At 43.0% G+C, this 24045-nt stretch overlaps 1 protein-coding gene and 1 long non-coding RNA gene across 9 annotated transcripts in view; one reads left to right on the forward strand and one right to left on the reverse strand.

Moving 5' to 3' along the window:
- LOC144988990 (NLR family CARD domain-containing protein 3-like) overlaps positions 1 to 24045 on the reverse strand; it is a 204704-nt gene that overhangs the window by 167265 nt on the left and 13394 nt on the right. Inside the window, exons 10-11 of one of the 3 annotated variants that reach the window (XM_078940539.1) lie at positions 17550 to 17723; positions 16356 to 17233 (exon numbers count right to left, since the gene is read on the reverse strand). The exons of 1 other annotated variant lie outside the window; for it this stretch is intronic. In XM_078940539.1, coding sequence (XP_078796665.1) covers positions 17215 to 17233; positions 17550 to 17723 — 193 coding nt within the window. In that variant the 3' untranslated portion in view covers positions 16356 to 17214. Of the gene's footprint in view, positions 1 to 16355; positions 17234 to 17312; positions 17724 to 24045 lie in introns of those variants that run through there. One more of the 3 variants, XM_078940537.1, reaches the window with a different exon arrangement.
- Positions 327 to 4570, forward strand: LOC144989463 (uncharacterized). Of its 6 annotated transcripts, XR_013653667.1 has the most exons (7): positions 329 to 485; positions 669 to 959; positions 2117 to 2205; positions 2279 to 2582; positions 2730 to 2853; positions 3049 to 3120; positions 4365 to 4570. It is a non-coding gene; the product is annotated as an uncharacterized LOC144989463 (long non-coding RNA). The 6 variants fall into 6 exon arrangements; XR_013653664.1 differs by having other exon boundaries at positions 3049 to 4570; XR_013653665.1 differs by having other exon boundaries at positions 330 to 485; positions 2279 to 2325; positions 3049 to 4570.

Here is a 24045-nt window from a genome sequence, read left to right on the forward strand (position 1 = left end):
TATTGTCCAATCCTTGTTTAGTTGATTCCCTTTTTAATTTGCTTAAGTTCTTTTCTCTGTGTAGCCCAGTCAAAATAAAAAAATAAAACAGACTAAGCTACTATTAAAAGATAAAAATGTATTATTTATTAAAAATGTTCAATGGCCACTTGTTGGTTTGGTTAACAAGTTGTTTTTTGTTTAAAGTTTCATTGGAAATCAAGTTTGTTGGTCTAGTATGTTGTAAAAGTTTTAGTTTGCCCCACAGCCTAACCTGTATGTATTTTTTGTCATTCTGAGATGTGATTTGCTGTGTAATCTGTCTGTATAATGATCCATCCAATCAGAGATAAGTGGGTGTGTCCTAAGAACGATCTGAAAAATCGTTTCACTGCCGGGCAGAGAGAGTCAGACGTTGGTGAGGAGCGGAGCTGAGGCTGAATGCTCGGAGCTACGATGGTTTTCAGAGTCAACTTTCTGTTTAGAAATGTGGAAACTGTTGTTATGTAAGTAATAATTTTCTTAAATGTGTTTAACCGCTCGTTTTATTCATTACAATATGCAGCTAAAAATGCTAATTGCGACTAGCTTTAGCATGCTGTAACGTGTTGGTTAGTCTATGCTAGGTAAAAACGACCCAAAGCAAATGTCCAAAGTTCTAAAGGGGACTTTTCTGCATTTGACCATAGCCGAGTCTATCTGGACCCTGTGGGAGACCGAGCACACCTGAGCTGAGCTGATTCCAACCCCCAGGCCTCAGAGATTCCCGCCTCCTCTGTCCCGCTGCAGTCGGATACCGCTGAGTTCGCCTGCAGAGATTTTCTCCCGCCAACAGTTTCTAACCATCAGCTACGTGAGGACGTGCACGGTTTTTTTCTTGCTTGCTTAACAGGTGAAAAGGCCCTCTTTGGTTTTTTGCCACAACGCAGCCGAGCATCGATCAGGCATGGAAAAAAAAAGACTAAACCCTTTTCTTCACTGTAAGGAGCTTTTTTTTCCCGACTCTTAACTGTGTGTGTGCATAGTCCTCTAGTGACATGGGATGGGTATTACATCTGTGTGTTTAGTTGATGGAATCCATGTTACCCAAAAACCTGGTGGGGAACAAATAATAAATGAATATAATGGAAGCAAGTCTTTCACTGCGATGTCGTTTTAGGGCCACAAAAAATAAAATAAAAAAATACGCGATTTTAAGTCGTAAATTTACAAGATAAAGTGGAAGTGAGCATACAGTGCAGCAGCAAGTGAACGCAGCAGAGCAGACCGACTGAACCTTGTTGAACAGGTGAGCTGAATGTTTCTTGATAACGTTCCAAATGTCTGGAAGCTCATTAGTTTGATTTACAATTATTAAGGTTTTATTCATTGATGGTTGGTTTGCAGGATCTCTCCAGCCCGTCGATGAAGTTCCCCGTAACCCTGCAGATGTCCACCTTCATCCTTTCTTCCTCCATTAAAGACAAGATCTCTACGTCTGTGTGACGCTTCTGTCTGAGGAGGAACACTTTTTGGCATTTTCAACGTTCTAATGCTAAAATAACAGACTATTTTCATTCCTCTTTATTGTTTCGTGTGGAAACGGGACATTTCATCTGGAGGAGGGGGCGTATAGAACACTGTTTACTTCTGCATTGGTGTTCAGATGACAGGTTTATGACGTAAGGTGACGGATGAACTTCAGGGTTTGTGAATGAAAAGGAGAATAAAGGCTGCAGTGATCCTCTACACCCAAACATGTCTCTGAGCTCCTAATTTTACAGATGACTTTACTGACACTGAACCCTGGAAAGCCGGCTCCACTGACAATAATCTGATTTTGAGTCCAAAAGGTTCAGAATATCTTTGTTTTTTTTAAACCTATCTGGAAATAAAGCCTCACAAAAGGCTCTACATAGTTCATCTTCAAGCTAGGCTCCGATAAACAGAAACCTTTGGGGATTTTTCCTTGTTCATCTATGAGTTTTTCTTGTAAATTTACGAGATTTTAAGTCGTAAATTTATGAGATAAAAATTATGAGATTAAAATCTCATAATTTAAAAGTTATAACTTTCTTTCTCGTAAATTAACGACTTAATAAAAGTCGTTATTAAAAAAAATTCTTGTAAACTGGCCCTAAAACTCTGTATTTAACAGATGAAACCAGAAGAAAGATGGTTGACATACTGCTGCTGACATGACAGAGAAGAATGGCTAATTCATCATCATGGCTTAGTAGACTCAGTGTATGATTAACATGTCATTCTCATCTTTAGCAAAGCATGAAGCATTCAACTCATTTATTTCTTTGTATTGCAGGACGTCACCACCAAGACATGTGAAAGAAATGTCTGCCAGGGGGAATGGTGAGCGTCTTTACCGTCTTAGTGACCCTTTCTCCAGGACCGGTTATGAAAAATGAAGACATTAATGTTAATAGACGTTTGACCTATAAATGGTTTTGAAATGTACTTTATAAATATTAAATAGATAAAAAAGTAACACGTTCTTTAAAAAAAATGGACGACAACAATGGAGAAAGCTGCAAACCAGCAGTGAGTTGGAAGATCTCCTCCTGCAGCTGATAACCCTGACAGTGGAGCTGAAGTGGATGACAGCATTGGTAGAGTTACAGGCAGTAGAAACTCTATTCATTTCCTGTAAATTAGGACAGTTTCAACTACCGTTTTGCAATAGTTCCCATTTTTTTCTTTTACTTGTCTGACTTTTGCCGATGCTCCACTTGAAATAAATGTTTGTGTATTCTCAGGGTGAGACAGTGACCTCATCCATTCTGCTGCTGTTGCACCTTGTTCCTCCTTCTGCCCAAGGTTGTAAAAGACCAGGAAGTGTCTGCTTCCCAAGCAGAAAAGCATTTGGTGGTCTTCAAGAAGGTGTGTTTTTATTTTCAGCAATGCGCCTGGTGCTGTCATGTTGAGAATACATGTGCAGATACCTTGATTGATTAGCACCACAAATGTTCTTGTGCCCAAATACATTATTTCCCAGCTCTACAAATAATTTTTGGAATGAAATGTTACTGCAGTGTCATTGAAGCCTCAATGTGTTTTTCATTTCTTATTTGACAGGAACCAACATTCAAGAACATCTTGATTCCATCACGACCAGCACTCCACCCGATCTCCTGGCTGTAGGACAAAGTAGGAAAGAAATCCACCAGTTCTATCACCCTTTACACAATTGTCATCGCTTGCAGGTCGGCTTCCTCACTTGGTGTCTTTGATGAACTTTTCAAGGCAAATTGTGTTTTTGCTACAAAGTACAACCCAATGCTACGCAGCATGTTCACATTCATCCAGACAACTGTCTACAACAACGATGTTGGGAAGTGAAGGAGAGCCCCCGTGTTGCAGAAGTTGGGTCCGGGCTGCTTCATTAGCTCATGAACACGTCTATTTGAGATGAGGTGTTTGTTTGTCACTCTGAGTTGAGTTCAAATACACTTGTTGGGCATTTATGAGTAGATCATGGTAATGTAGATGGGAAAAATCTACCACTTAAATGTGCTCAGACTGGATGTGGTCGAGTACTTGGGACTTTTTCTGGATTTAGAAAAACATTTAAACACCAAACACATGGACAGAATTATTAACCATTGGGTTTGGTTTCTTTTTTTCTTCCCCTTTTCAATAGAAATTCTATGTTGGACATAATACTTAAAAAGTTGCCACGTTTTTGTACTTGAAGCTTGTGGTTCAGCTGCCAAACATTTCATGCAGTCGGCCTTTGCTGGTACACAGCCAGATGGGATGGAATCCATGAATTGTCTTTCTACTGTCTCAACTTCAGGTTGTGGGCCCTATCTCTCCTCTTTGGGGGACCTTCAGCATAGCACACAAAGTCTCTCACTAGGAACTAAACATGGTTCTTCCCACACGTGGACATATTTACCTGTCAGACACGGTTCAATGACTGCTGGGTGCGTTACATAACTGGACCTTCTGCAGACTAGGACCTGGTTTGGAAACAAGACACACAGTGCAAACATTAGAGGGTCCGGCTTGAATGTTGGACCTGAAGACAGAAATGGCATTTTTGATCAAACTGTTGTCAGTCTTTGATTCTACAGTCTGTGTGAGTCTCTTCATCTGTCTCTACTTTCTTCTTATTTGGTCTTATGTTAAGACGGCTGCCTTGCATTTTTTTCAAAGTAAATGTTCAACAATGACTTCCACAACTACTGGCTAAACTTTAATAATAATAATAGTAAATACTATTTTAAATACAATCAATCAATAAATAATAATAATAAATTCTATTTTAAATATGATAAATTATAATTAATAATAGTAACAAATACACTTATTTTGTTACATTTCATTAAATTAAAAAAATGATTAGTTAATGACTGTTATTTTTGACACCCTCTTCCCCGTTTTCTCAGCCTGAATGGTGAGAGGCCCATCTTTGAATGAGTGCTCCAGAGAGTCCCAGAGCTCTTCACCTACATCTAAGGCAGGGGTGCCCAAACTTTTTTCCTCAAAGGGCCAAAATCTAAATGTGATCGTGGACCGTGGGCCAAATACAATACGTTTTTTGTATGTCATTAAATAAAAGCAGAAAACAAAGAACATGCTTTAATGTGTTTATTTTGATTCTGTATTCATCAAGGTAACACACAAAAATAAACATTCTTTCAAACCATTAAACATAACAGCAAGGCCTCACTGGCAATTTTCAACTAAAAAACAAAACCAAACTAAAACAAACTTTTTTCCAATGAAAACAGCAAACTGCAATCCTTAATGAGAGACATGGAGCTGGTCTTTTGACTTAATCAGTGACTGAATGTTGGGCTGCAGCTTACTCACTGATAGTGTTAGTATGTCTTGCAAGTGTGAGTCTGTGAGGGTCCCCCTGAGTTTGATCTTGTTCAGATTCATGAGACTAAATGTTTGCTCACAAATGTAGGTGCTGCCAAACAGAGATAGCATCACTTGTGCATTTTTTCTCATCTGTGGGTATCTTTGTTTTGACACATGTGGATAAAAATCCCTCAAGGGTAGTGATACAAATTTGCGTCTTAGCTCTGTGTCACATTGAAACTCAATCAACTCCATCTGCAAATGCTCTGGAACTGAGTCGGGACTCACGCTGAAGGGCTGAGAAAAAAGCTCCATGTCACCTGCAGTCTTCTTAAAGTCCACAAAGCGCAAATCAAACTCCTTATTTAAGTTGCTGAGAAGTTCTCCATATTCTGGCAACCTGTCCACCTCCACATTCACGTCTCTCAGGCTGGGGAAGTGTGCAAAGTTTCCTGAAGAGACAAAGTCAAATAAGAATGCGTCCATTAGTATAATTAGCACTACTATGAGGTACATAAGCTACAGCACACAAAAGACAACAGAGCAATGAAAGCAAACCCACAAAGACAAACAGTTACGTTTTCTGTCAAACAGGCGTAAGCACCACGGACAGCGACACATCACAGCGACGGACACACATGGAGCAGCACGTGTTACAATCACAATCACTGTGTGCAGCATGTTAATGACTTACCTGCTGAAAGATGCCGGCAGAGTAGTTGTAGCTTCATTTGGAAAGCCTTGATGTGGTCAAACAGCTCCGTTATGATCTGTTCTTTGCCTTGAAGTTTAACATTCAGATTGTTGAGCAGGTCGGTGATGTCCACCATAAAGCGCCTCACCTTTGTATCTGGAGAAGACCGCATGTTTAGTTTCGTAGTGGCGACGTATATTGTACTCTTTCAGTACAGCCACCGATTGCTGGCAAATAAGACAAACAGCCTTAGAAGAGATTTCTGCAAAAAAATAATCTTCCTCCCACTTTTGTTTAAAATGCCTCTTATCCGTGTGCCACTGCCGTTGTCGTTCCATCTTAACAAACTGAAAAAGTCTTAGAGTCGTAAATCTTCTCCAAAATGTAAGGATTGCCCTATGGTGCGGTGCGCTTTATGTGTTTGTGAGACTTCGGTAAAGAGGACGTGAGAGGACAGTACAAGAACGGTATGCAGAGCAGTGAGAACGTAAAAGAAGACACTCAGTGCATGGGGTTGAGAGGGGGTGGCAGCGCCATCTGGAGAACAAAAGTAAATTACAGTCATAGACTTTTCACCATCATAGACAATGGATGTGAGGTTAAGGGGTTTTACAAAAACACGGCGGCTTGCGCAGCCACGACTCGGCGGGCCAGAAGAAAACCTTTGGCGGGCCAAATTTTGCCCGCGGGCCCCACTTTGGGCACCCCTGATCTAAGGTCTCATGGTCTTCTAGGAGCAGCTCCAGGCCCCCTTTCTCTCTCCCCTCCCTGACTGCTATTAGTTTTAGCTGCACCTCCTCCACGGCTTGGGTGACCACCTACAAAAACAATTTTAGTAATTATTTTCCAACTTTACTCTTTGAGTACATGTCATTTTGCAGTGTTTCTTTCATTGTCAGTTTTACGGTTTTAGTCCATACAAGTCAAAGTCAGGTTTATTTGTCAATTTCTTCACATGTGCTTGACATACAAAGGGATCTAAATTATGTTTCTCACTGTCCCGTGCGTAGACATGAACAACAGTAAAGTGCAGATCCACTACAAAGAAACAGGCCTAATCTCTAAGTAATGATAAATAATATAATGTGAAAACAGTAAAGGTGCAGGTTGTTTAAAGCAACATGAGCCAACAGTGTGCATTTATAGGTAGTGTACTGGGAGGTACACTAGTTGTAGGTAAGGTAGTTGGTAGGAATAACTGTTATTTACATGTGCAGTTGCATATGCAGATGTACTTATTTGAAATCTCAGTTTAAAGTGTTTGTCCTTCAAACACTTAGTGCAGGAGGAGTGTATGTCCTATTCCGGTGGTCCTGCTGGCTGGCGCTGTGAGTGGGGAGGGGAGGGAGCAGGGTGAACAGCAGGGGACTGAGCACACAGCCTTGAGGGGCCCCTGTGCTCAGGGTGATGCTGTTGGAGATGTTGTTGCCAACATGAACTGCTTGAGGCCTCTGGCTGAGGAAATCCAACAGCCAGTTGCAGAGGGAGGTGCTGAGGCCCAGTCTGTCCAGTTTGCAGATGAGTTGTTGTGGTATTATGGTATTAAATGCTGAACTGAAGTCTATGAACAGCATTCTCACATATGAGTCTTTCTTGTCCAAGTGAGTGAGAACTGGGTGGAGGGCAGAGCAGACTGCATCTTCTGTGGATCGTTTTGCTCTATATGCAAACTGGTGTGGGTCCAGGGTGGGGGGCAGGTTAGATTTGATGTGTGACATGACTACCTCTATTGTGGTGTAATTTGTGGACTGATGGAACCCACCCACCAAAGATCCACGCTTTATGTGGCTGAGCCTAACATGGCCACCCACTTCCAATTTAAAAAGAGATGTTCACCTCTGCCCCGTCCTGTACAGTGAGAAGTTATTTTATGCACACACACAGTGTTAAGACATTTAGAAGTACCTACTTGGTGTAATCAAAGCTGCCTCATTGGAACATTGTTCCTCCCACTCTTTATCCTCCTGATTGCAAACACCTAATGAAGACAATTAATTACATGTTCTGTTAAGACAGATTGTGAGCATTTAGAGGACTCGTACATCCTTACCTCCAAAACTTTTCCCTCAATGGTGAGGAGGGGTTGACCTTCTACCTGGTCCACACTTATCAGGGGTGTTACCACTGATGGAGGATCCAGGAGTCTGTCTGCCTCCTGTTCCAGTGACTCCAGGAGATGTCCAATAGAAGGCCGTGTGCTTTGTGGGGAGAATGTGATAGGGGGGTATGTCCCTGGAGCCTATACTCTTTCATTATATAATATCTTCCCACAAACACTTTGGAGGCCAGTTCCTCGAAAAAGGTCACTTTTTCTACAGAGTGACCGTCTGTAATGATTACCACTTTATTATTTATGGTAGTTTGTGGGGCAGCTGTATTGCTGGAAAAGTCCCAGGTAATTACTTTGGACTTTTCCTTCTCCCTTAAAATGCAGATGTGCAGCGGTGGGGGGGCTTCATATGGGCCACTCTGTCTGATGTTAATCACCTGTCTAGGGCTGTGATGATAACCGCATCACCGCACTTTTTTTACGCACTCTTTTTTTTTTTTTTTTTTTTACGTTTTGCATATGGTGCGTGTTTGGAACTATAATAAACACATTCATCTTTGCTGATAATCTCCTTTTTCTGCTAGTCCTGTGTTCAGACTTTCTTCCTTTCTTTCTTTCAGACTGTTGTCTCCTTTTCTCCCACCGCGCGTGCTCTCTGTGTCTGCCTTCGCGCTGCACGTGGCACGCGGCTCCGTTTACTCAAACGGGCGCGCGCTTTCAGAAGCAAACATCCTTATTCTACAACAGAAGTTTCCGTCTCCTGAGGAAATACGACAAATTTACTGCTTTCTAATTATTAATTTCCATTGTATTCATTCCTAAGTGCGCGACACGGTCGCCCACCAGAGGATTTTGTGTTGGGGGGGGGGGGGGGGTAACTGTCCTCCTTCAATCCGTAACACCAAACATGAACGGGCCGCGACTCCTGCTGGGTCGTCATCTTCTCCGTGGAAAAGACGGGGTTTCTTTTTTAATTATAACCTTAGAGCCCAGATATGAGATATATTGTTAATCCTTTAGAGAATGGTGAATGTTTGTCTCCTTTTAGTCCAGACTACAAAGTGGGACTTAAAACACAGCTGGGACTTTAAGTAAAGAAGTACAGTAACCTTTTTATTTTGGATAAGTGATAACAAGTTTAGAATAACGAAATTAGACAAAAAACAGACAAAAGTTATATAAAACAAGACAATTATTTAAACACAAATCCAAAAGGGAGTGAGAAGAAGAAAAATCTTATACTTAACTTTGAATCCAAGAGCGTGTTCATTTATTTATTATTCATGCCAGAAATAGATAGATAGATAGATGACTTTATTGATCCCACAATGGGGAAATTTCATTTATCATTTATTTCATTTCAACATGACATTCAGAAATAATCTATATAATATAACATCAATAAAGGACATCACAAATGACATTTATATTAAATAATAAAAAATATTACTAAAATTATTATGAAAAATTATTATCAAAAATGAGATTCTTATTAAATAAAGAAATAAATATAAAATATTAAATAAATACAGCTGCAAAGGTGTAAAAAACATGCGGTTTGCAAAACATGTAAACTATAAAAAAACATTAGATTTTTTTTTTTTTTTTCAAAATACAGAAATAACTAATGAAGTTCACACCAAAAACAAACAACTGTTCAGTAATAAAAAACAATTTAAAATTGAAAAACAACTACAAAAAAAAAGAAAATAAATGAGTCAATGAAAAAACACCCTGTGACCGTGGATTGTCACTGTAACAGTGTTGTACAGTCTGATGGCTGTGGGGAGGAATGACCTGCGGTAGCGCTCCTTCTTACACTGAGGGTGCAACAGTCTGGTGCTGAAGGAGCTGGTCAGCGCCTCTACAGTTTGGTGCAGGGGGTGGGAGGGGTTATCCATGATGGATGTTATCTTAGCCAACATCCTCCTGTCCTCCACCTCCTCCATGGACTCAAGTGTGCAGCCCAGGACAGAGCCGGCCTTCTTAACCAGTTTGTTAAGCCTCTTCAAGTCTCTGCCTGCACTGCCCCCCGCCCAGCACACAACTCCATAAAGGACCACTGAGGCCCCCACAGTGTCGTAAAAGGTCCTCAGCAGCTGTCTGCACACGCCGAACGACCTCAGTCTCCTCAGCAGGTGGAGGCGACTCTGACCCCTCCTGTACAGAGCATCTGTGTTGTTGGACCAGTCCAGTCTGCTGTTCAGGTGAACACCTTAAATGTGTCCACGACCTCAATAGCCGCGTTTACATGGGCAAAAGTAATCGGAAAGAACGCCTGATCGGAAAGAAAATGCGTCATGTAAACGCGCCATTCGGAATACTCTGCCCTGATCAGACTCATTCGGATCAGAATTTCTCTCCGATGGAGATAGGTGGGTTATACCGATCGTTTATCCGATCGTGGAGCATGTAAACGGTCATTCCGATCCTGTGTCACTACTGCTCTGGGTTACGTCATGCATAGACGGTGTTTGGCTGAGAGAAAGCTTTGGAGCGCATACGGGACCGACTGAATGCTCTGCAGACGCCCGTGAAAAGCGCCGCTCCGCTCTCACCCCTCTAGCTCTCTACCTCTCCCTCCTTCAAGAGGGGTATGCGGGGCAGCCGCGCTTTGTTCCACTGGCACCGGGGCTCGGGTGCCAGTGGACCAAGTGAGCAGAGGAGCCAGATAACTTTGTGTGTGAAGGGAGGGAGGGAGGGATGCTTAGTTACGTGTGGGCGCCGTGCCCAAGATCGAGAGCCCCGACAGCAGATGTAGATTGCTGCGTCTCTCGCACGGTCCTGGATTTTGTGTCCACAAGCAAGGCTAATGTTGTTAGCGCGTGTTTATAGCCTGTCCTCCTAACTCTTCCAGCTCCGTTCTTCAACATAAAAATCAATGACCACACGGATTAAATAAACGATGAGCAAGCAAGCGCTTCATACTATTGATAACATTAATAAAAGCACGTTTGGAAGATCGCCTCGTGTTACGGAGCTGCTGCACAAAAGTCTGTGGCAGCGGTCTGTTTACAACGAGGCGCATCTCTTCTTCCGGTTTTTTTTTACCACTACTGCGCATGCCCAAACGATTTACTCCGACCAAAGGTGTGAGCCATGGGAACGCTTGTTCTAATCGGAAAAAGGTTTTCTGATCCCATGTGCACGGGTGAATTTTAACCCGACCATTGATCCGATCAAGATATTCTGCCCATGTAACCGCGGCTAATGTCAGAACCCTGGATGTTCACCGGTGACTGTGGTGGTGAGGACCTCCTGAAGTCCAGGATCAACTCCTTTGTCTTGCTGGTGTTAAGCAGCAGGTGGTTAATTTCACACCAGCCAACAAAGTCGGAGATGACCCCCCTGTACTCCTGCTCATCCCCCCCTGATACACAGCCCACAATGGCACTGTCATCTGAGAACTTCTGCAGGTGACAGTGGTGGGAGTCGTAGGTGAAGTCTGATGTGTACAGGGTAAACAGAAATGGGGGGAGCACAGTCCCTTGAGGGGCCCCCGTGCTGCAGACCACCACATCAGACACACAGTCACGCAGCCTCACAAACTGTGGCCTGTCTGTGAGGTAGTTGATGGTCCAAGCAGCCAGATGTTGGTCCACACCTGCAACCTCCAGCTTCCTCCTCAGCAGTGATGGCTGATTTGTGTTGAAAGCACTGGAGAAATCAAAAAACATGACTCTCACAGTGCTCCCAGGGGACTCCAAGTGAGACAGGGCCCGATGCTGCAGGTAGATGATGGCGTCATCCACCCCGATGCCTGGTCAATATGCAAACTGCAGCGGGTCCAGTGCTGAGCTCACCTGGGTGCGGAGATGGCTGAGGATGATCCTCTCCATGGCCTTCATCAGGTGGGAAGTCAAGGCGACAGGTCTGAAGTGGTTCGGTTCCGTAGGACGAGGTACCTTTGGAACCGGTACCAGGCAGGAAGTCCTCCAGAGGACTGGTACCTTCTCCAGTCTGAGGCTCATATTAAATATGAACAGCCCCCCCTCACAGAGCTTGTCTGCACACTCCCTGAGGAGCCTGGAGGTGATATTGTCAGGACCTGTAGCCTTCCTGGCCTTTGTTCTCCTCAACTCCATCCTAACCTGATTCAGGGTGAGGCAGAGGGGGGTTGGAGGATGGGTGGGCGGTGGCTGGTCTGGTGCTGTGAGTCGTTAGGAGGGTCCTTTTGCTTCTGTTGGAAGAAGGGGAGGGTGGACTGCTTGGTGCTGAGGTGGTAACAGCTGCAGCTGGGAGGAGACGCCTGAGCTGGAAAGGTGTGAAGAGGGGGCCGAGTGGGTGGAGACTGGGGGCTGGGCAGAATCAAATCTGTTAAAGAACAGGTTCAGTTCATTTGCCCAGGCTTGGTCACCTGTGACCTGGCGACCATTTCCAGCCTCAGCATGTCCTGAGATGTGTTTCAGACCCCTCCACACATCACGGATGTTGTTCTGTTCCAGGCGCTGCTCCAGCTTCTTCCTGTAGCGTCTTTGCACTTCCTGATCTTATATTTCAGGTCCCTCTGTACTCTGCGTAGCTCCTCCTTGTCCCCAGAGAGAAAAGCCCTCTTCTTCTCATTTAGGAGGGTCTTCAGCTCAGGAGTAACCCAGGGCTTGTTGTTGGAAAAACACTGCACTGATTTTGTTTGCACCGTGTTTTCCACACAAAAATTCATATAGCCCGTGATGCATTCAGTGAGACTGTCAATGTCCTCCCCGTGTGGACTGCAGAGAACGTCCCAGTCTGTGGTGCTAAAACAGTCCCTTAGTCGCTCTGTTACCTCCTCAGTCCAGATCTTCACCGTTTTAACCTGTGGTTTCTGCTGTTTCACCACTGGAGTGTAAGCAGAGGAGAGATGGACCAGGTTGTGATCAGAGCGTCCTAAAGGGGGGAGGGGGGCAGAAGTATATGCATTCTTGACGTTAGCATATAAAAGGTCCAGAGTTTTCCTGTCCCTTGTATGACAGTTCACATATTGGGTGAAGTTGGACAGGGTGGCGGAGAGGGGGGTGCAGGCATGGTTAAAGTCCCCAGAAATGAGGATCAAATGGGGGTCACATTTGTCTTGGGTTTGATTAAATAAAAGCAACATTTGCTTGAACTTGTCTGCCGTTTGTACGTATTGCTTTCCTTAAGTAGGGTGGGCGGAAAAAAAAAAATCGGGAAAAAAATCGGAAATCGAATTAAAAAAATAAAATCGGAGATTTTATTTTAAGGCCATATCGCCCAGCCCTAATGAAAAGTTACCCAGCAATGTCCTTCAGTTATTACTACATAATTTAAGATAAGTTGTTACCACTTAGTTTAAAATAAGTATCCATACACATTAAAATACATCTAATAATATTAGCTTAAACAAGACATTAGTCATATCATTACCCTAAAAGAGTCAGAAAAAATCTCTTCTGAAAAAGAGAGAGAGGGAAAAAAAACATCTTGAAAAGTTCAAGGACCAAAAGTCATAGCTAGAATAAGCTGAAAGAGCTGAACATTTTAATAGTTAAATGGTTAAAATAGGTTAAAAATTGTAGAGGGAGTTAAGCGCCGAAACATGGCGGAAATAGGAAAACAAAGGGTTGAAACCAATTAGATTTTAGGTATTGAAAATCAGAGGTCCTCAGAATGAAATTACAGAGAAATGTCAGAGCAACGTTGATTAAAAAACGTTGAATTTTGGCTAAAAACGACTTCATCTTAATTCATGAGGTTCAAAGCAGCAGAACTCACTGTGTGACCGGAACCTTAGAGAACAGTCCCTGGCAGTGCTGGTCTGAGCCGCCGGGGAATCAAAGGAGGACCCAGAAGTTTCCTAAAGGATTCAGATGAAAGATGGCTAGATATGCTTTTAAAATTTTTAGATGCAGTTTTACCGGAGTTGACAGTGTTTGCTTTTCTTCTTCAAGCTCTTCCACTTTTTTCTTGAGCTCCTGGTTTTCCTAACATAATCTAAAACCAAAATATAGACCACTTTTATTGCAGTTTTTATTCATCGTTGTCTTAAGAATTTGTGCAAAGGACTTCATCAAGAGGTCCGTTTGCAAACTGCAGAATTCCATTCTTGGGTACCAACTCGTTCGTCTCTGTCTCAAGTTCGCCCATTTGTTTTTTCTGCTCCTCCACAGAGAAGGCTTTTAAAATAGATCAACAGATGATCAGAGTGGGACTCTAAAGCCCTTTTACAGCAGAAGTGCTCAGCCCTGGTCCTACAGATGTACAATCCGCAGCAAACAGCAGGTTTGTCAGGACCAGGCAGCTCTGTCCTGCAGGAGTATTAAAAAAAAGGAAGAATGAAGAATTGAACCAATACCTGTCTATAGAGTTGTCTGAGGAGGATGCGGCTGTGGATTCCTGAGTCATTATATGAACAGGAAATCTGAAACAAAATGTTCAAATTGCTGAATCAAATATAAACAGTGGGACAAATAATATATTCTTCCTAATGAAATGGAGGTAAAGAAGTTTGACTTGCATTAGCGTGCCAGGTAGACATGTAGTCCATTACTCAAGAACACTGTCCGTTAGAGGCCTGCATTGGGATTGAACGCAAATCTCGCGGGATTGGGTGGTTTGAATAGTGCTGCGGGCGGCAACCCCCCCCCCCCCCCCCCCCCGCGGGATCAGTGTTGCCATGAATATCTCATGAATATATAATAGCGGACAACGTTAGGCTGTTTAAGGCTGTTGGAGTCTTATGTGCTGAAGCTCCGTGAACGCCACTGTCACTGGCCACTGTCATCTAACCTGTTGGGGGTGTGCAATGCCCCGCCTCTTAGAAATTGTGTTCTTTAAAGCCTGATACCGCGGTTAGGTGTGGGAGGAGCTACCAGCTAAAGTTTTGGTCTGATCACTGCATTGAGCGGTGTCTGTGTGCAGCAATGCATGGTAGACACGGAGAATGTGGAAAAACTGGAAAAGGCTGAAGCTAAAAAAATGTATTTTTCCGTCAGGAAAAAAATAATTCATAGATTTTCAGCTCTGTTGAACCATTACAATGTTATTTTTTCCTCCATAAATTCCAATGACTTTGACCTGCGTCTTTACCAGCCGGTTCAGCGCTTCAGGCCGTCTGTCTGCGCACGGACACAAGCAAACTTTTAACCGAAGGCAGAACCTCCTCCAAAACCTTCAGAACCAGTGAAGCTAAACATCACTCTATCAGAACCTCCCTGAGCCGAGGCCACCCACTTTCCCCATGGCAAAAACATCTGGGAACGTGTGGGCTTCAGTGAACAACAGGATTAGGGAAAATAGATTTAATAATTAAGTTGCACATTACACAAAAGAGGAATGCATGAAAAGATGAGGCTGGAGGGACATGAATCTCTGTAATAATATCAATACAAATACGTGGTTTTTTTCCTGCGGGACTGAAGACGATACAAAATCAATGCATCTCTATCAGAGTTTTGCGGGTGGGAGTGGACATGCATATTGCGGGTGCGGGCGGGAGTGTAACGCATTCGTTGCGGGAGTGGGGGGGATTGGTCAGAAATTCGGCGGGCGGGAGCGGGCTTTAGAAAAAAGTCGTGCGCAGGGCTCTACTGTCCGTCCTTCTCCATCACGAAAGTCAAAAAAAGGTAGGCCAGTTCTCACTTAGGGGAAAAATAAAAACTAGGATCAAATGAGCGTATGCAGTGTGTGCTGACATGCTGTTCTCTGAGGAAGCAGATGCTGCTGCAGACTGGGGGCGGAGCCTAGAGATGACTGATGAAGGTCAGAGGGCGGGGCTTCAGCAGGATGAAGGTGGATTCTGGCTTGATGTCCGATCATAAAATCAAAGTAGATCTTAACCTCATAAATCTAAAACTGCTGTTTAGTCAAAGTCACAACTGTAAAGTTTTCTCTTTGATCAAATGTGAATTTTGACAAATAATTCAGACAAATTCTCCAACTTGTGTATTTGAAGAATGTTTTTGACATTAAGTGAGGTCATCTGAACAGATTAAGCAGCATAACCTCCATGATGAGCGGTGACAGCTCCATGTGTTTCACATGACTGACAGACGTCTGGATGGGATCTGGATCAGCTCAGGGATCTGGAGCTCCATCCCTGCATGGAATTGGGGAGAACTCCTCCTTGAGGAACAAGCTGCTCCAATTTCTCCTTTAGGCCTCAATCTGAGAAATACAATGAAAAGACTTTGGAAGCAAAACCCTTTTTCCTTCATTCTAGGATGGAAGTCCAGGAAGAGAAATCTTGACCTGCAGGCGTTTCGATCGAAAAGCTTTGGACTAGAAAGAGGATTGTTCTATTTGAGTGATGGTCGCCCACAAAAAGCAGTTTTCAATCTGATCTCAGACTTACTTTAATTTCAGTTTACTTTCAAAACACTTGACTTCCTGGTTTGATTGACAGCAAATGTTCCTAAAGATCTGAGCCCCTAAAAGCTCCAATAGCAGCTCAGCAGAAACTCTGATCTTTCTTGATGTGGAGGGGCGGAGCCTGGAGAGGAAGCATCTTTCTGCAGGTGGTGCTGCAGCTTTGGGCATGTTTTCCAACTCTTTAGCTTCTGCTGTTCATGGAGTCGTGTCCCTCTGTTCTTGGAAAGGAGAAACCTGCAGAGAACTTTTCCCATTTCCACTCCCTCCTTTCAGCTGCTGCCCACTGTTCCCCTCTGAATCAGGAGGGAGGGGCTCTCATCTGTTCTGCCCACCCCCATCTAGAAAGACATCAGCACCACCTGAACATTCCAAAGCTCTTTTCCAACCCATTTCTACTGAGAAGGAACCAAACACATGAAGATTAGAACAGCTGGAACAGGATGAGGGGGAAGCTAAAGATTCAAGTCTGTTTGTGAGTCAAAGACAGAATGAAGACAGAAATCAATAGAAAACACAGAGTTGATTCAAAAGAGCATTTATTAAATCCAAACAGGCTGCAGGAATTTGACAGACAGCTTTCAGTTTGAAGCCTTTTGACACTAAGATGCAGTTCTGCAAACAGCCAGCAGGTGTCTCCCTTCTCCCTCCTGCTTCAATGCAGTTGGTGTTGTTGCAGAAGCTGCATCAAAGTGATTCTCTGCATCCAGAGGCTGTCATTCCTCACTAAGATCCACTCTGTTCATTCATGTCCTCTGGAGAAAACAGGCTTTATGCTCAGAAAGTTTCTACTAGTTTAGACATTCTAGAAAATGAGGAGATTCTACTGGATTTAGATGAAACTTCTTTAAAACTGCAGCTAAAAATGCTGTCAGCATGAAAAAGAACAGAGTTTTACCCACAAAACACCAAAGAAAAAGGAAGTTCAGTCAGAAAACTGTGGAAAACATCAATCAAAGCAAAACTCTGAGTCTTTCAAACTGCATGAGTCAATATTTGATCATCAACAGAACAGAGATGATAGAAAAATGATTCAACTGATGATCTAGAAAAGAATCTGTTTGTCTGCAGGTCTGTTTTTCTCCAGATCCTGGAGCTGCTGAACATCTGAATCCAACCCATGTTTCAGATCAACACTCCAAGTTAGAATGAGAAGAGGAAGTGCAGTTCTCCATCAGTCCACCGGGGGAGCTGCAGCACAATAACTGAGAGACAGTGGAGCTGATCTCAGATCAGTTCCTGCTGCAGCTCTGACACTCATCTCCACTTCCTCTGATTCCTCCATCACTCTGCTCTCCACCTCCCAGGAACACCGTCCAGTCACAACATCTCTGCAGACCAGCTGCTGCTGCTGCTCCTCTCTGCTCCTCCAGGAGGAACATCAGAGTCTCGTCTTCCACCTGCAGAGAGATAGTAGAGAGCCAGAGATGAAGGAGTGTCTCCTGATCCTGGTCTGTAAGTCAGTGATGCAGCACAGCAGCAGAAAGAGCAGCAGGAGCTTCAGTCCTGTTCAGAGCAGCAGCTTCCTGTCATCTTCACCTGTTGGAGCTTCTGCTGCTCTGATTGGCTGACTGTTGTCCTGAAGCCTGTCATCATTCTCCTCAGAGCTTCACTGAGAAGCTGCAGCTTCATAGGAAACTCTGCATCTTTGCTCTCAGACTAACTTTAGGACCAAACATCTGGAAGCAGCTGGACTGACTCCAACCCTCTACTGACCACAGAGTCTGCAGTTTGGAGTTTGGACTCTCCACCAGATCCTGGAGCTGCTGAACATCTGAAGGCTGAAGGTTGTTGAACCTCAGGTCCAGTTCTGTCAGGTGGGACGGGTTGGACTTCAGAGCTGAGACCAGAGCATCACAGCTGGTCTTTGACAAACTGCAGCCCCTAAACCTGAATCCAGAACAAAGAGTTGAGTTTAAAGACAAAGTTCCTGTTTTTCATCCTTCACTTCTTCTAAAGAGTTCAGAGCTGAAGAAGATCAGAAAGTTTAGAAAAAGTCCAAAGATGTGAAGCAACTGCAGCAGATCAGAAGAGTCCAGCAGAAGCAGAGAAGAAGAACATTCAGGAACATTCAGGACAACATGCAGCTGCTTCAGGAAAGAAGTCCAGATGTGTGAAAGTCAAACATCAGCCTGTGGCTGCATCCAAACCAACTGATGTTTCTGCAGCAACAGCAGAAAAAGTCCACTTCCTCTTTCTGCTCAGCTCTTCTCCAAACAGCACTGAATCATGGGAGAATTTCAGCAGCAGGATGCTGGAAAGTCTTCCTCCCAGTTTTCAGGAGATGATCTTCCAGTCCTTCTCTGCTGCAGCCCTTCAAGCAGAGACTTTCAGCTCCAACAGATCAAAGCAGAGAGAAGAAGGAAGTGATGAGGAAGAGTCAGCAGCAAATGTTGGACATTGATCCCTGATCAAGCATGACTTCAGCTCTGAATGAAGAGTCAGAAGCTGCTGGGAGCTTTGATGTGAGCAGAGAACAAGCAGCTGCAGGAAGAAAAGAAGAAGAAGTTCTGACATAGATTAGAAATGAAGTTCAAACAGACGAGGAATTGAAATGTCATTGATCATCAGGAATTATTCAGGACTACATATTTACAATCCAATAGATTTAAAAGCTTCCATTTCAAAAATGTCAGATTAAATTGTATTTCTTTATCTTGAATCCTAAAATGTGAAAATCATTTTCATCACCCAGAAATCTTTCAGGACATTTGGGTCAAGCTCAAGGCTGGTGGGCCACATCTGGCCTGTTGTGTGATCATATCTGGATATTGGGCCGGTCAATAGATCAATTTCTGTTTTATTGATTCAGTTCAATTTGTTGTTTAGAAGATCATTTTGGGGAAAATCTGGATTTTATTTCTCAGCTCTCAGCCTGCCTATCAGCGGCAGCTACTGGTCTGTCAGAGAGGGGAAGCTCATTTTCATAAAATTGTCCATTTATTTAAAAGTAAATTCTGCAGGACTATTTTTTGCTTATTGATCTGCGTAAATCCATCCATCGTCACTGTCGTCCATTCCTCAGACATCAACAGGAACAGAAAGACAGCCCACTCCCCATTCACCCCAGAGACGCTGAGCGTACGTGGGCGGGACATAATCACAGCGTTTATCCAATGACCGTCTAGTTTCAAAGCGCTGAAAAAAACCGTTCCAAGCAGCCCCATTGAAGTCAATGGACGTCTATAGGAAAATGCACTGTGACGCTGCAGGAATATATAAGATCCAGTCAGCCGACCTGCTATATGTAACTGATTCTGAATGAACTCGTCTGTGAGATGGACGTTTAACACATTTTTAGACAATAAAATGTTAATACAATAGTAAATATTTGACCATTCATTTTGTGACATTGCTGTCTAGAAATGGCCACTGCTATCCATCTATCTATCTATAATTACCCCCTCCTTTTTTCCCTTAACATTACCCTTTGTAACGGATTCAGTTTGGTCGCCGATGCACAATAAGGAGGAGACTACTCTGGTCACTGCATCTTTAATGCCTTTAAAACAGCACAAAAGAACACGGCATTAGTGGACAGCACAAGTGCAGCTCCCTACATGCAAAGGAAAAAAGAAGCGTGATCAAAAGTGGCTCCTAAAAAACATAAAAAGATAGTTTAAAATAAATGTAAACGATTCTACAGCAGTTTCATGTCAGTTATTTAAACATATTTAAGAAGCCAATACGCGTTTTTCAACAGCTAACTTACAATATTGAGGAGACTGCAGAAAACAGACTGTTCACTCCACCTGAACAGGGAGGGGCAGTGACCACGTGGTGAAGGCAGGTGTCGCACTAATTACCTTCCCTGCGCAACAGGTGACAGTGTGGAACTAAAGTTTCTAATAAATTAATTAGAAGATTAACAAAACATTTATTTATAAAATGTGTTTACTAAAATAAAAGAATTTCAAACTTAAATCATCACTGTGAAGTTTTATAAATGTTCATTGAAAAAACTTAGCCCTTAGCCTCAGCATATTTACCTATTCTTTTTTTAAACTTAGCATTACCCTTAACTTTACCCCTTACTTTTACCCTTAGCTATACATATTTACCTAAACCTTTTTTTACATTGACATTACCCTTAAAATTAACCTTAACTCTACCCCTTAACTTTACCCTAAGCTTAACCTATTACCCTAAACTCTTATTTTTTCCCTAATTCTTCCCCCAACATTATTGTTAACTTTAACCGGTGGACCGAGTGGTTTGACGTAGATCCTGCAGCCTTTAACCCAAGTGTTCTCAATCTGCTAACGCTTCCTGAGAAGCCTGGCGTGTTTGGAGATTTCAGCATTCCTTTTCCATTTGAATTTGATCTTTTACCGCTGCCGCCTGACTCCCGCGCAGACGGCGCTGCAGTTCTCAGCGGCTTTCTCAGCTTCTGAGGTTTCCTCCGTGGACGTCCAGTGTGGAAACGTTGATGAGGTCCTGCAGGATTTGAGCCATGTTTGTGGGCATTTCAGACGTTATTGTTCCTTTAAGGTTAAACGCTGTAAACTCGGAGCCTTGGATCAACGATCACACTCGTGCGCTCAGACGCTCCTGCCGTCGCGTGGAGCATAAATGGGGGAAAAAAGACGGTCTTCACGTGTCATTTGAGATTTTGAAAAACTCCTTGACTGAGTATCAGGCTGCTGTGAAAAGTTCCACGTTTCTGTCAAATGTGTGTCTGAGAACATCAGCAAGCCTAAGATCCTTTTGAATCCTTTAGAGTCTGTCAACAGTTTTTAACAGTTTTTACTGACAAGGTCAGTGCTGTCAGGTTTTTACCCTCTCTCTGGACCCCTGACCCTCTGTTTAGGACTTTCAATGCAGTGTAAAAGCAAAGGATTGTGGGAAACCCTCAGATGATAGATGGTGACATCAGAACTGTGTCATGAGTGAAAATGACCATAAATGGTTCAATAATTATTCCTAATTGTAATACTGGCTGCTGGAGAAACTTGTCAAGTCTTTCATCTTCCATTGTTGTCCCTTTAGCAGCATTTAACCGGCTACTAACAGGTTATTGGCCGTTGGAGCCGTTTACCGTCTCACTTCTGTCTCCAGTCAGAGCCTCTGTGCTCACAGATGATCAGCTGATGTTCTTTGTGTTTCTATCTGCTATTTCTGTGTGAAATAATTTGTTTTTTGAAGGCTGTCAGTTTTTTGTGTTAAAAACTCAAAATACGTTTGAATCTGTTTCAATTTCTTTTGATGGAGTTAATCACGGATTTTGAGTTTTGACTTTTGGCACTCGCTGCTTTCCGTACAACCGCGGCGTTCAGGAGTACGAGGCAGAAATGGAGGTCCAGAAAGGACTCCTGAATGACAAGTTTCTTCTTCAGACCTTGCTGGATGGCTCTCTGGACCAAACTAAAGGGATTTGTAGTCCTGCAGGTGTGAGATGACCTTGTGAGATGCAGGTGTGACGTCTGACCGCTTCAACAACCAGCTAGCTTTTGTAGCTAAACGGATAGAACAGCTAGCAGACCAATCAATGTGGTTGACCATGAGGGTCACATTGCAAGCAATGACCCAGCCTAGCAACTTCCCTCTAGAGCTACTACTGTGAAAAACATCAGCAACCTATAGGAAGATGACAAAGATAAAAAGACCCATGCAGCTCAATGGGGATCACTGGACGTCTCTCTGTAATCACAATAACCTGGAGGTTACAGGACATTATTTGGATTCAGAGGGGAACTGAGGTCAAATGTTTTAACTGTTCTGGAAACAGAACAGCAGCATGTTGCTAATGCTGCTCTGAGGACTTTCTGCATGTGTCCAGACAGCAGAGTATTGAACATAAAGTCAGCAGACTGACTACAGCAGAGAGACAGCTCCTGTTTGAGCACAACGCCGTACATGGTTCATAGTATCTACCATGGCAGTTTGTCTGCAGAACATCTGTGTGAAGGGAAATTGTTTTATTATTATCATTGTTTAAATGGGTGTTTAAATGTTAACTCAGATTGACCTTTTTAGAAAACAGTTGTGTGTTTTTTTATCCGTTTCTCATCCCAGCTAGGATGAGGGGGTTTTAGACACACTGTCCTGAGCTGAAAAGGAATACTGTTTGAACTTAGAATAGACCCACATGGATCATTATACGACACCCCCTAATGAACTTTTCTCTTTGTCTGGAAATTGTATCCTCCTACTTGAGTTCTTAATGAAAGGTGCATAGGTGAGAAAGGTGCACAGGTGAGAAAGGTGCATAGGTGAGAAAGGTGCACAGGTGAGAAAGGTGCACAGGTAAGAAAGGTGCATAGGTGAGAGAGGTGCATAGGTGAGAAAGGTGCATAGGTGAGAAAGGTGCACAGGTGAGAAAGGTGCACAGGTGAAGCAGTCCTTTGAGAAGAGAAGCATGGTGGACGTCTTCTGTCACTCTTGCTTTTCTCCCTCGTGCATGAGAAACTTGATTCTTGTTGTGGTCTGTTGTTTCTAATTGTGTTTTTCTTTAATGTCTAGATGCATTTATCTGACAATCTGACAGCACAATAGCTAAATGCAGGAAGTTATTGGTCCATGCTCAACATAGTCCTGCTATGCAGCAGAGCTGGAACACAAACAGATTGATCATCAGAAGACAGAGTCCCTCACACAGGATCTGACTACCAAGTGGAACAGGAAATGATCAATACTGACAAACACAGAACCACTGACAGATGGTCCTACATCCAACCAACGTCTCCATGGCAACCCTTGCTGAAGTGGATAAGCTGAAGAAGCTGGAGGAAGTGCTAGAGCATTGTAGCTAACTTAGTTATCTGTCTGTGTTTCCCTTTTTATTAAGTTGAAATTCATGATATATAGAACTGTGTGGAGCACAATCAGCTTGGAGGACTGGCCCTTCCACAGACTAGAGGTAAGATGGGGGCTAAAAACCCCAGCCCGACCCGACACAGGCCCGCGGGCATTAAAACCCAACTCAGCCCAAACCCGACCAATTAACTTGATCTGCAGGCCCGAGCTCAAAGCAAACCCGAAATTTCAATGTATCCCATAGTATTTTTGGCAGAAAAAACGCCAGATTTCTTAAGGTTTTAATAATCTACATATTTCTGTGATCATGATAAATGCTTTGGCACAACGAAATAACACTGGAACACAGAATAAGAGGCCAGACAAAGAGAGTGAAACTGGACTACAGTGTCTGTCAATCAACGGTGGGCTGGGAGGATAGCTGGAGGATAGAGGGATAGAGGGGATAGCTGGCTGTTCCTTTGGGTTTATGCGGTAACCGTTCTGACATCCAGGATTAATAAAGAGCTGTTTGACAACCGCCCACCTAAGGAGCTTCTTTGCAGACATTACAATATATTTATTAAAACAGTCTGCACAATTCGGGTCGGGTGGGGTTCTGACTCGGGCTTAAGATCTTCCCTCTACCACAGACAGACTGAGAAAGTCTAGAGTCCCTCCTGATTTCAGTCCAACAGAATATCATCTGCAGCTGCTGGTTCTGTTCAGTGCTCTGAAGACTGGCTGGATTGTGGTTCTGACATGTTTTTTTTGGCATATTTGTTGGGATTTATTCTGGTCTGAACCCTTTGAAGAGTTTTTTTCTTCATGACTAAAGCATTTTTGTTTAGCTGTAAATTAAACACATATAATTAATTGTTTTTAATAACTAAGTGACAGTTGTTCATTTCTAGTGGTAAATGAATCTGCAGTCATTTCTGGTTTTCAGTGATTGAATGATGCTCTGACCAAAGAACACTTTGTGTGTTTTTGTTGTTCTAGTGACATTCAAAGGAAGTGTCTGTTCTACATTCAATATTTAAAGATCTTTTCAAACTATTTTCTTCAAATAGATTTGATGTAGAATCCTTTGAATGGTTTTCTGAAAACTGGAAGCTGAAACTAATTTGGACGCCAACTTGAACTTTCTACAGGACAATCTGTGAACATTTTTCTGACATGAAATGGATCCGTGTTCTAAAATAGGTTGGAGATCCTGATCTACAAGATCCTGATTGAAACAGATCAGTTTCTATCAATCATCAGAACAATCAATTCATTTGATGAAGAAAATCTGAACCAATCATCAGTTTGTTTCAAACACGGCTGTAGACAGAAAATCTTCTAGTGAAACATCAGAAAGTTCTTCACCTGATCCGTTCTTCTGATCCTTCAGGGAGTTCAGCTTCTTTACTGACCTCAGTTTCTGCAGTCTGCAGTCTGGACTCTGGGAGTAATTCAGGGTAGAACCGCCACT

The sequence above is a fragment of the Oryzias latipes genome, chromosome 2 (genome assembly GCF_053564925.1).
Source record: "Oryzias latipes strain Hd-rR chromosome 2, Olatipes_Hd-rR_3.1".
Taxonomy (NCBI): Eukaryota; Metazoa; Chordata; class Actinopteri; order Beloniformes; family Adrianichthyidae; genus Oryzias; species Oryzias latipes.